We start from the raw sequence: 12,985 nt of genomic DNA on the forward strand, positions 1-12,985 counted from the left end.
GTCAGAAACTATATGCAACCGATGTGAAAATCCAGCTGTTTCACTGCAGACACCTCGCCCATGGAGCAGTTGTTACCCATGGAGGCCTGCAGAAAAGAGGCTGCAACACCCAGAACTTCTTTCAAAGATATTCATGCCACCTTAATACAACTGAAGTCAGTAGCAACACTAGAGAATAGAAATCAGTGTGTCTATGCAGTCATTGCCCCTGCCCCCAGTGCTAGAGCTTCCCATCAGTACGAAACTGATGTTTGATCTGGGGCTTATCTTAAAGGAAACAATCTCTTCCTAATTACAGAATATTTCTGTGATGAAGACCCTACCTGTGATGATTGGCGAATTGTGCCTGTTGCTCATGGCTTTCCTCTTAAAAATGTGCACCTTTTTTTCTTCTTTAATATTTGTTTGCTGTATTGCATACACTTTTGGCTTTATCCTGCTGGTGTCTCCTCTGCACTATCATTCTTTTCTTAAGTAGGCAGGGAGAGTTTTTGAAGGAGTTCAGTCATACATGTTTTGTAATCCTTCTCTTGGCCTCTTACCTAAATTATTTTCATCATCACAGCAGGCACAATTGACATTTTCATATCTAATTTGGAGGTTTGATTCTGCAGTGCTGAGTGTGCTGATGAAGAACAGAATTGGCATCTTAGGCTGTAAATTTTAGAGAGCAGACTTAATGGTTTGCTTTAGTTTTATGTTGGTGTGATTACACAGGTCTAAAGTTAGAGTAGTGCGTTGTAGACCAGTGCTTTTCTTAACAGGCAATATACCTTTAGTCCTCTCCCATCCATACAAAACTGATAGTTAATTTATTAAAACCATATATATGTGTTGCAGTACTTTATTTAAATGAAAGGTATTCATCTGTGTAACTCTGACTTAGTACATTTTGTCTAATTTGATTGTTGAAAGATGAGTGGAGGAGACACCCAAGCTTTAAAATGTGAGTATTCTGACTTTCTACAATGAAATGAGGAGTACTTGGTCTTCAGTGGAGGAACTACTGGAGTTACTCTTTCAAGAATTAAAACTGAGTGAACGGATGGCCATACTCATTTTCCTCTAGGTTATTTGGTTAGAACAACTGAAATAAGTGTATTGTAAGTGAAAGATCTGCACCAGAAAAATCCTTATGTTATGGATTATTTATTTCCTTAAATTATTTTGTTAGTTGGAAAACACTCTTAAATGTTTTGTGTCAGTGTGATATACACTATTGTAATAATATGAGAAAAAGATTTGCTGAATATGTCTTTCATATCCCATTATCTGTCACTTCACTGGTCGTAACAGCTTTAATGAGAGTAATACTATGGATGTCTTAAATTACATAAACAGCTCTTTCAGATTGTTCCAGGAAATGTTTTGATATTTAAAGTTGGACTATTGCTCTCAAACTAGAGGGGAAAATAGCTGAACTGAGTGAGTTAGTATCTGAGTTAAAAAGACAAAATTCTGATTTCATTTGTTGAAACAGGATTTAATTTTTCTCTTTCTGTAATTGTTGCCTTTGGGAGCAGGATAGGTTCATTTCTAAGGTACATGTGGGCAGAGACATTGAGTTGTTCATTTTCCCTATTACTGCAAGCAGCCACATCATATAGTGACTTTCTGAATTTGTCAGGCTCCATCTTTAAAGTATCTAATAGTTTTTGCTCACCCTGGTGCTATTTGAGCGTAGCTCTTCAACCTTATTTCTCCAGCTATCATACATCTACTTCTTCAAGAATGGCCTGAAGGCTGGGTTTTCATCCCCCTATTATGCACTCTCCTACAGTGTTAGTTACTCACTCTTAACGCTGTAATAGTAGCAGTTTAGACTTTGGAATCTTAAGTTATCAATATTTACTGTAGACAGTGAATTAAAGTAGCCTTTTAACTAGGTGAGCACTCCAGCATTGATGTAGTGAAGCTGAACTTACTTCCAAGAGTAGTTGCTGCATGTAAACTGATATAGTGCTTTTACAGATACACCATATTTGGTACAAATAGATGAGGAGAGTGTAACTCTGAAAACCAGTGCCATTACACTTGCATATTATTTTGTTTTTTTACAGAAAAAGCTTTATAGAAACAGGCATGTATATTTTTTTTCTCAGGATATGAAAGGCATAATCTCATGTGCAGTAACATTTAAGTTAATTAAACTATTTGAATATCAAATGGGTGGGCCTATATACCCGTGGAGCATGAAACTAATTTCTGTATTACTGCAACCGTCCTACTTTATCTGAAATAGTTTGTTAGGCTTCTGCCTAACAGAAGACTGTTTTCTGTGGTACCTGTAAAGAATGAGTCAGTAAGAAGTTCTTTTTGGCATTCTATTTCTATTATGCAGTTTTTAAAAACTCAAAAAAAGAAGTCAATTACACTGCTTCAGCCTGTCCTCGAATTAATCAGACTGCCAGCAAAGGAAAGTAACTATAGATGCACTTTAACTACCTTGAAGCAGCTCTTTGAGTATTGACTCAAAGTCAGGAGACTTGGATGTTAGAACTCAGCTATGCAAGTGAAAACCGGCATTTTGTGCCATAGGAAGCAGCTGGCAACCAAGAACAGGGATGTCCATATTAACCAAGTCCTTTGGCACCACCAGTACGACAGGAGGCAGTACTATTAGAAGCACACAGTTTTGTGCCAAGATTTGAATTTTCAGAAGGGATGTTAAGATTTATTTTCAGCTGTGCTCAAGTTAGTAACGTCACTAGAGGCCAATTTGACTGAACTGATAGGTGCATTATGAACTAGATGAGTAAGATTTAGTATCATACCATAATTTCCTTAGTACATGTTCTTCTTCTCAATATTCACAACATGTGATCTAGTTATTCTAAAGGTTACTCTTACTGGCTTTTAATTCTGACTGTGGGCTACAAGCTCAGTTTGCTTTAAAGTTCTTACCACTCATGTTGGGAAGCTCCAACAGCCCCTTAGTGACTTCAGGGTAGTGAAAACATTTTGCTCTCTAAAAAGCCACATGTTGTTGGGGGGATTTGTTGCTTTTAAAAAGAAGTCCAAACAGACAAACTAAACCATAACCCATTGACAATGGGAGAAATAACAAACTGAAATAATACAATTGAAAAATTGTATTATTGTATAGTTGATTTGCAAACATTACCAAACGTAGTGGTAATGTTACCACTCCTTTTTACCAATTTCCTTTTGGCAATACTGAAAATGTCTGTTGTAATTGTAGTAGTAGACTTCACAAATTGCATATGCTAGTTTGTTTATGCTATGTGTTCCTTTCCCATCCAGGCTTTCATGAGCTTTTTCCCCCCATAAACATAAAAGTACAGAACACTGCTACTAATTTAGAATTGCTTCTGCATTCTCCGCCCATCAGGCTTGTTAACAAGTTCAGCCCAGAAGTCTGTTTTTCTCACTTTTTAGACTTTAAGATCAAACTCTAATTTTGTGAATTCTTTTTCTTGCTCTTTGCTAAATGCTGATCAGCATTTCTCTCTCTCTCTATAGAAATGCATATAGCCATTTGTTTGTCTGAGATCCTAATGATGGATATGCCAGGATCTTCATAATCTTTCCTGTAGCTAATTTATCTATAGGGGCTTGTTAAGTCATATTTAACCTATAATACTGTTTAAGTGCATTTGCCCACATGTTCTGAATCATGTATGTGCTCTGAATGTAATTATTCTCTCATTAATTGACGATTATGATTTTATGTTTTAGTATTACACAGAAGTGAAGTACATCGTATTTATTCTATTTAGGGAAAGCGAGGTGTTCTGAAAGCAGCAAATCTTCCTGAGAGGATGGAGTACAAGAATCTGAGTGAAATAATTAGATCTTCATAATATGTTAAATTTGAGCTGCAAAGTCATGTCATCAGCTATTTCATAACTGTGTTAATGTCTGGTGGTTATAAAAACCTCAGTCATGTTGATTTTATGTGTCCAAGCAGTATTTCCATATTGTAATTCTTCCAGGTTCAGTTTACTCACTGTTACTCCTACCTTCTCTGAGGTCAGTGCTTACAGCACTTTCTAAGGGACAAATAGATGCCAAATCATGGATTACCCATGGAGGAGAAATAGTGGTTTGCATGGTATTACAACATCTTGCTTGCCTTGTTTTAAGAAGTAAGCTGTGCCACATTGGCGAGTTCTGAGGGCAGTAATACTGATTTTGTATAGTTTCTGTAATGATTCGTTGCGATATTACATGACCTTCTGAAAGCTTCACCTTCTAGAAGTGGGTAATTTATATGAAAATTCCAGTTTTCCATTTAAAATTAAAACAAGCTTCCAGTCTCCATGGGTGTAGAGACAGACAGGAGGTGTGATCTCAGTATATCACTCAAGTCCAAAATCAGAAAATATCCCCTTTCCCTGCTCTGGTACTGACCGAGCATTTAAACCCCTTTTACCCTCTCCTCCCCTAAAAATGCTGGACCCTGCTCCAGAAGTTTTGAATGGCTGAAGTTGGAAGTATTAGGGAAGACATTTTAGGTGCTTACGTATTTTTTGAAATTCTGTTTCCACTTTTAGTTTACCCTTCTTCACAATATTCCCACTTTTTTTCTTTTCTCAAATCAAAGTCCTTGCCAACATTTTTTCCAGTGTGAGTTTCTCAGTCACTTTGGCTCTGTTCTTGGTCTTCAGGTTGGAGCCCTTCAACATGCCTGTTCTGGACATCCAGTCTGCCTTCTCTCTCAAAGTTGTAGTCCTTTGTTTTTGAGTCTGATAGACTGGCTCATTTATAGCTAAGATTGTTTTCTCCTTGATGTTTTTAGCCTGCTTTTCTTTGCAAAAGCACATTTATTTGATTTCTCATTAAAGAGTATAAAATAAATATCTTTATGTAGTTGACAAAGGAGAATTATTTTGATTTTTTGACAACTAATATAGAAACTTGTCTTCTTTATCTGATTTCTTGAATTTCTTCTCAGTTTTGGTTTAATTTGTAGAAATGTTTATGGGCAGTCAAAAGTGAAAATACGTGAGAAAGAGACAATAGTATGTAAAAACATAATGGGCTGTAAGCGATGAGGGAAATGGTGTATTCTGTGGATGTTAATTTTGGCTGTGTGAAATCATTTATTTGGTTGGAGATAGTGCTTAACGTTTATATTGGATAAGCTGTGAAAGCTGATGACATTTAGTGCACATGGGCTTTTTGCAGAGGGTGACTTTCACCCAAGCATTTTACCATAGTAGGATTGCTGATGATCTTGTTCTAATATGTGAAATACTACACTCTACTATTTAGTATGGAAAGCAGTCTGGTAGACTAGACAGTGGGCATGAGTCCGAAGCTCCCATGTTTTACACTGGAGAAAAGTGACTGTGGGTATCACAGACTTCATCACAGACAGAGCAGAGTCTTGTAAAGTTGTTAGTGATCTAAAGATGAAGGGTCAGGTCCTTTCATATTAGGGGAACTGGCAGCTCTCTAGTGTGGATCTGCACCTGGGACAGGCGTGGGTTGCCACTGAGAAGAGAAGCACTATGATTGTAGGGGGTACAGAGCTGGTTTAGCAGGTATAACACCTTATCTTTTCTACAGCTAATACTGAGTGAGTGCTGGAAGGGAGAAAGAAGTGCATAGGTCCTTCCATGCCTGTTAGTCCTGGCTGTCATGGTATCCTGTTCAGAAGCCTGAGTGGAACAAAATAGACATGGGAACTGAGGATTACAGTGGTTGTTGAAAGCTTCCTCATATCTTTGTTGCCCTGAATCATTTGCCGTAGGGTTCATGGAGCAGATCTGGAGCATTTTCATACGTGCTTACTCTTGGTTTTATTTAGTATCTATGTTTTTTCCTTACCTTGTTTTCCAGCTTGCACCTGTTTTAAACATAACCCTGAGGTTAAGTAAGTGCCAGAGATACTAGTGAGAACTTACAGTGCTAAATAGTACATTTTCAATGGTCTTTATTGTTGCAGTGACAAGGTAGCTTGTACATTTCTAAACTGCTGAGAAGAAATTGTAAAAAGAAGATAACGGGCTATAGTAACTAAAACCATGGCTTTATTTTCATGCTAGTTATGGAGAAATACTTCCCCCTCCTCCTCAGTAAATGCTTTTCAGGTAATATATTGCAGATTCTGGTATCATATAGTCTCTCCCAACGTTCTGTTTTCTGTAACAAGTTTTATATCAGAAATGAAAATAATTTTGTAGTTCTTTTCATTTTTTAAAAAATTGGCCCTAAAATACCTACCGCTTTGTGGCTACCAAATACTGTGCCTTGACACAAATGCCATGCAGAAACATGTCACCACTCTCAAAAGGTTAATTGATATTTCAGGATGTTGAATGTCTTCTAAGTAAACATGACCATGGCCAAATACATGTTACATTTTTCTTTCAAGAAAATAAATAGCTAGACCATTTTGAAGCCTTAGGCAGTGTACTATTTGTTAATCAAAACTTGTTCTTGTACAACTGTATTTAAAACAGAAAAGACACATGAATCGTATAGGAAAACAAAGTAATTTTAAGGTAAAGCAATATAAAAAAAAGAGTTATGGCTGCTGTTCAGCTATAAACTCAGGCCGCTGTGCTGCCACATATATTGTATTTGTTCTGAGCCTTCTACAATATTCCTGGATAGATGTGTATTAGAAGTGAAATAGAAGACATAAATTTGAATTTCTTTACTTTTGATGGTTTGTTTTTCATGCTACATACAGTACACTGTTTAACAGCTTTAGAAAAGTCTTAAAAGTCAGGCTTCCTAGGATATTGTTCTTGTCTCTAGTGGCATTGTTTTATAATCCTGTATAAGCTGCTAGTCTAAGGCTTGGTTTCCATACTACTATAATAAACTGTTTAAGTAACTGAAAGTCCTTTCTAAATGGAGGAGCATGGGGCTTAAACCTTAGTGACTGCAATATGAAGAGCCATTGCATTCCAGAGCTTGCGCACTGTCTCTGACCTTAGTGGTTAGGTGTTTTATCAAAATAGGCGGTACTGTTCCCTGTTGTCTGCTTCAGGCTGCTCCCACCACTAACCTCTTAAGTCAGCATTTGGGTCCTTCTCTGTTGACCATTATCAATTTTGGTAGGGTTCTTTAACTGAGCTGAACTTCTTTCTTGATCTAAAACCTAGAATAAGGCAAGACACTAAGACCTTTGTGCTCCTGAGAGAACCAGAGGTAATTTCTTTACTTAATTTTATTGAAGTCTGTGGAGAGAAAAATGTTTTCCAGCTGTGTCATTCTGGTATAATTTGCTGGAAGATTCCAGATACTGGCCAGCACAGGGGCCTAGCAGACTTCTCCATTAGTGTGATTCACATCAGCACGTCTACAGAATCCACTTTGGATTGTGCTGTACTTCTGGGTTGGATGGGCAATGCCCTATTATTTTCATCAACCAAGATGTAATCAGGTTAGAGGAAATCAATACAGAGAATTATGATTAAAAATTAATCTGCTTTTAGAATTTATAAAACTTGTCTTTTAAAGCATCTTTAGTTCATGGGCTGTAGGCATACTGAAACTAAAGCTATGCCTACCACAAAATAAGCTAGACCAGATTTACAGCATTTCAGCTGTGTCTGTTTGTGTCGTATGCATGCTTTTATTGATTTATGTGTAAACTTCCTTATTTTCACCTCAGAATGAAGCCTGAATAGGGGCTTTTATTGCAGAGTGGCTGACAGACTACAGGCTGACCTGCTGAAGTTCTTCCTCCTGTCTTGTTCCTATAGCTGTATACAAAGTCAGTCTGAGACTGACTGTGTCCTTCTGTTAACTTTGTTTGGCCTTGGCTAAACTCCCTAACCATCGTGGACTGGCAGTGGTGGTTAATAGGTCATGATATGTAATTTTCGTTTTGGTATGCTTAGTCCTATGGCTTTCAGTGTTTGTTACATAATTGGTATAATATTGATGCAATATACAAAGAAATGCAGTATAACATACACTAACATGTAAATGTAAATGGCATAGCTGCAATAAATTTTGAAAGTTCTGTCTTTGAGCTATGCCCATGGAAGATGTTTCTGCCACTCACTTTCTCTCCTATCTTTCATCTAGACATTACTGTCGCTGTAGGAGGCAGGGTATGTATTGGCTTCTTTGCTGTTCACAGTGCAGCGCCTGTGGGATGACTTTGTGCTATTGATGATTTTAGCTGAATTGTTGGACTGGTAAGAGATTAACTGAGATGTGGCACGCTTTCACTTTTACCAAGTCAGCCACAATATTTACTAACAGAGGGGAGACACTAGATTAAAAAGAACTTGTATGCAAATTAACTTGCCAGATGGTAAGACTTTATAATCTGACTTTTCTTTATTCAAGAAAGTGAGGTAGGTTATTTCATGAAAGACTTGTAGTTCTGTTCTTGCGTACTTCATTTGTGCGTGAGGTGTAGCTTGCCCACGTTTGAATATCATTTTAGATTAATGATTAAAAAGCAATTTGAAATTTTTTTGTGTGTAACTTTCTATTAAAAATTTTGTTGCTCACATGCTTAGCTGGTTTTTGGCTTTTCAGTAATAACAATTTATAAAGCAGCACAGAATTATTTTTGTCATTAACATCTGTATACGGTAGAACACCCATGAATAGATCTGTTGATTAAGAAATTACCATTTTTAGCTGGTTTACCATTTATTGGTAATTTTTTTCTTAAAAGAAAAATAAATACAAAATAAAATCGAATCCACAGCTTTGCTGATAGACTTCCACAAGAAGGGGGAAACTACCTTATTTTGGACCCTTGGTTGTATTTTATGGATTGGTTCCAGCAGACCTGAGGCATATGAAGTAGCTTTATTTTGGGTGGTCACAGGCACTTTGAACTGATAAATTTGGCAAGAGGGAGAAGCAAATCTGTCTTGGAGTCCAGGAGAATTTGCGGAATGTGCATTGTATAAAAATGCTTAACATTTATAGAGCCTGACATCGTGTTCACTGACACAGACTGTTCACAGTATTGAAAGTTGACCTGAGTGCTTCTGTACCATCTGATTGTAATCTAAATTTGTGTTTTATAGCTCGAAACAATTGGATGGCAGCTTAATCTTCAAATGGCAGAGTCCATGCAAGCGAAGCTGAAGTCTCCTCGAGCTGTGCTAGAGCTGGGAGTGAGCGACGAAGATTCAAAGGTAAGAAATACATTCCTGGCAGAGTTGGAATGAGTTGTGGTGATGGCCTTGTGTTCAAAGTTCTGAGGCATCCGTTTGAAGTCTTGATCATTGTTAGTCTCGCCAGTGTTTTCATAAAATTATATTTCATAAAACTATAGTAAGCATTTGGAATTGTAATAGCATACATATTAGGTGAACTGAGAGCTGAGTGCTGTGTTACCAGCTCTTTGGGCTGTAACGTAATAGAGGAATATCGTGGAATATGGTTATTTTAGGTCTCTCAAATATCTTTGTAGATAATTTATTTTTATCATATAGCACGTGATTGGTACTTCTTATACTTTTAATGCCTAGTAGCCTGCAGCCCTCTACCATGTGTGTAGTTATGTAAGATACTACTCGTCACTTGCAACCTTTCAGTGCTAATGATGTATTTATATGAATGATGACATAGTATGTGAAGCCACAGAAACCCAATATTTACAATTTTTAAGGTAAAGTCTTAAGTTCAGGGATTTTAGTGACTGGTGGTGTTTCAGTGCCGAAACCCACTAATGACTGTAATTTTTTATTCATAAAATCTGTATCTTTTGTTAGCTAGCATGTTTTAAATTAAACACGTGATTTGCTTTTAACTTTATCTTGCTAACGGAAATTAGAGTCTTTACTGCTGTGGTGTCTGTCAGTGTTTATCTATGAAAAAGTCAGTAAAAAGATTTGAGGGGAAAAATCAGAACTCAGTTCTGCTTTAGCATTGCATTTAAATCACAGTAATTTTACTAATGTGAGTGGAATTTCTGATTTATGGTAGAATAAAAGAGAATATGCAGCTTACGTTTGTGCTTCTCACCAGGACTTGCAGCAGTTGTATTTTTTTCAGCAGTTCACTGCAATCTGTATTTTTGAAATGCAAATACAGGAACCAGACAATATGTCCGAGCTGCACTGGGCAGCACTGCATACAGATTCAATTCTGTGGCAAAACAATTTTTAAAAAAATGAGGAAAAAATGTCACTTTCAAATGACACACAAAGTTTGTCTGTTTCCTTTACAAACAGAATTCAGCAAGTGGATTTTTTTGATTTTCCTCTCTATTTCTTTTTGTGGGTATAATTACCCACAAGATCAGAATTATTTTGCAATAATTACAAGCCTAGAATAGACTTGTAACTGGCATTTAGATAGAACAGTGCAACAAGAAAAACATACTGATGCTCTTACACTACAGACACTAAAAATCTGTGTTGGTGTGAAAATAACTACAGGTTTTTTTTGCTGAGGGATTCCATCCTAGTATAGAATGAGTTTAAGACTGGCTAATATCTGCTTATATACTGACAAAAACTTTGGAACATAATTTTTGTGCTGTTTTGCATCTTCATGATCTCTTTCTGCACTAAGTTACCTGAAAATCCTAGATACTAGATGCTTCCCCCCCCCCCCCCCAAATTTATGTGTGTGTGTCTTTTGCGCAGAAATTTGGTATGAATATAGCATATATGTTCTTAATGATTGTCTTCATTTCTCATGAAACTTTTTTTTTCTTAATTCATGGCTATAATTTGCATTTTTTCAGGAAAGAGACAAAACTGTTGCAGAGGAGCTTTTGCGGGCTGTCTCATTAGAGGGCAGTAGTGCTCTTTGTTACACTGGCTCTGAATGCTTTTTTGAGATCCTACTCAGAATCAATTTTGATGATGTGGGGAGTGTTAAGTGTTTACACTTCTAATCTGTATATAACAATAGAAGTTTGTCTTGCTCATCTAAAACTAAAGCCTATTAATTAAAAAAAACCCATACTGAGCAAGGTAAATGAAATTGGCCATTATTTCTGCTTTTGCTAACTAAAAGTAATTGTACTAGTACATTAATGTTTACTACAACTCACTCCACTTAAAGATCATTTAAACAGTTCTTTGTCAGAAGCAGACATTGAAAATTAGTATTTAAATTATCTCTCCAGGAGAGGTGATCAGAAAACCTGTGGATATATAAAAGTTATTGGTGTTTTGTGAAATAAAAAGTCAGAGAATCTGCTATATGCTATATAAATATTTATAGAGTATATTCTGTCAGCTTCAGATGAAATGCAGAGTCCCATAGGTATTATACCATGAAAATTCAAAAGTAAGGTGGCCTTTGATTCTTTCAGGTGATTCAAGCTAATGACATTTGCATTGCCCAGTAAATAATGCTGCTTATGACTAGGAGTAATTGTGATCAGATGACATGATTTTTGGTAAACTGTTTTTTCCTGGGTTTTGTTACAAATTTGCTGTTTGCTTATACTCAGACTTTGAATTATGCTTGATTTCAATCTAAACAAATATTTTGCATATGCCATGAAAAGTTTTTCACCATGGGGGTGATTAAATACAGGAATGAGATACTTGGAGAGGTTGCAGAGTTGCCAGCCTTGAGAGGAGTCAACGGGACAAGTCCCTGAGTATCCTGACTAAGCATGGAGTTAGCCCTGCTGTGAGCAGGGTGGGGGATCAGGTGGGCTGCCAAACCCTGCCTTCCAGCCCAAGTTGTCCTGTGATCTAGGCTGCTTTGCAGCTTGGTTGCTGCTTGTGTTTTGTATGAGAAGGAGAAAACAGGAGCTTTCAATTAAAAATCCAATTAACAGTGGCTTCTTACAACGATTCAGAATTTGAAATGTTTAATTGCATTTTTAAATCTGAGGGAAGTGGAATTTCTATCAACTAGGCACACAAAACAAGCTGGTATGATAGAAAACATCTTTTTGAACTGCAAGATCCTTTTGCTTCCATTCTGACATTTTAATGAGCTAAGGTGACATTTAGAACTGATGTGTAAGATACCAGCTGTGTATAAGGGTTTTCTTTAATAATATAATCTGGTTTCAGATTTTTTGGGCTGTTGAGTTGCAACACAGCAATCTGGGGATTTTTTGGATTTATTATTTTTATGGCTATAGGGTGAATTAACCAGTAGAGGGAGCACAAATTAACAATCCTGATAATCTGTGCTGCTAATTATGATTTTGATTTGCAAAGAAAGATTGATCCCAAAACGTGCTGTGTTTATTTAGTATCTGTTTCCTTCAGTAATTTATTTAATAATTATCCACATAGGCACACACTTGCACATTCTTTCTCACTGTTCATAGCAGTAATTCCTTAGGCCGCCTAGTCCATACCTTTCTAAACAACTGTGATCATATTCTATAACCATAGGAGCCATATAAAAAAAAAAAATTGTGGTAATGGCTGTAGAAAAGGTCTGAGGGCTTCAGAAATTTCACATCATTGATGCTGAATATTCTTCTGCAGAGGAATGTGAGAAGTAAGAGTGTGTTCTTAAAGAGTTGCTGCTATGCCTCTTCACTAGGAAGATCCAGTAAAGTGCATTACTGTATAAGGTATTTATTATTATGTATTTTTACACACGATCTGTAGTTAACATTTATGCTTGAAAATTGTTAGGATAAATAAACTGTTCTTGTGCAGTGTTGTCTCTCGATAGTTACCAATTTTTTTCTGTAAATTCATTCCACAGGTTTCATTAGATTCAGTTATCTAATTACAATTTGTCCTATGGAAGACTTTGCTCTTTTCTTGTTTTTCATTCTCTTTATTTCATCTACGATTTCATTCTTAACCATTAAGGACTTCTTGGGGGAGCTCTTTTTTTTCCAGTGTGAATGCTATGTATAGATTCTTTGTGAGAATTCAATACTTTGTTTATTTTGTTCCTTCTTTATACATGTATTTGAAGAATTTTGTTACAGGATTTTGTCTGCCAGCGCAAGACAAAGAATAACTGATAAATGTGCTGGTTTGTTAAGCCTGCTAATGTAATGCTTTTGACAAAAGACAGATAATATTAAAATGTTACTATACTAATTTAATTTTATTTCCTTTTAATTCATTTGCCCTAATTTCTAGAT

The 12,985-nt window shown here is 36.4% G+C and overlaps 1 protein-coding gene across 5 annotated transcripts in view; it reads left to right on the forward strand.

Moving 5' to 3' along the window:
- COMMD10 (COMM domain containing 10) overlaps positions 1–12,985 on the forward strand; it is a 115,145-nt gene that overhangs the window by 15,491 nt on the left and 86,669 nt on the right. For 4 of the 5 annotated variants that reach the window (XM_052777066.1, XM_052777065.1, XM_052777061.1 and 1 more), the window contains exon 5: positions 8,979–9,089. In XM_052777066.1, coding sequence (XP_052633026.1) covers positions 8,979–9,089 — 111 coding nt within the window. Of the gene's footprint in view, positions 1–8,978; positions 9,090–12,368; positions 12,458–12,985 lie in introns of all 5 variants that reach the window. The other variant, XM_052777062.1, reaches the window with a different exon arrangement.

The sequence above is a fragment of the Harpia harpyja genome, chromosome Z (assembly GCF_026419915.1).
Source record: "Harpia harpyja isolate bHarHar1 chromosome Z, bHarHar1 primary haplotype, whole genome shotgun sequence".
Lineage (NCBI taxonomy): Eukaryota > Metazoa > Chordata > Aves > Accipitriformes > Accipitridae > Harpia > Harpia harpyja.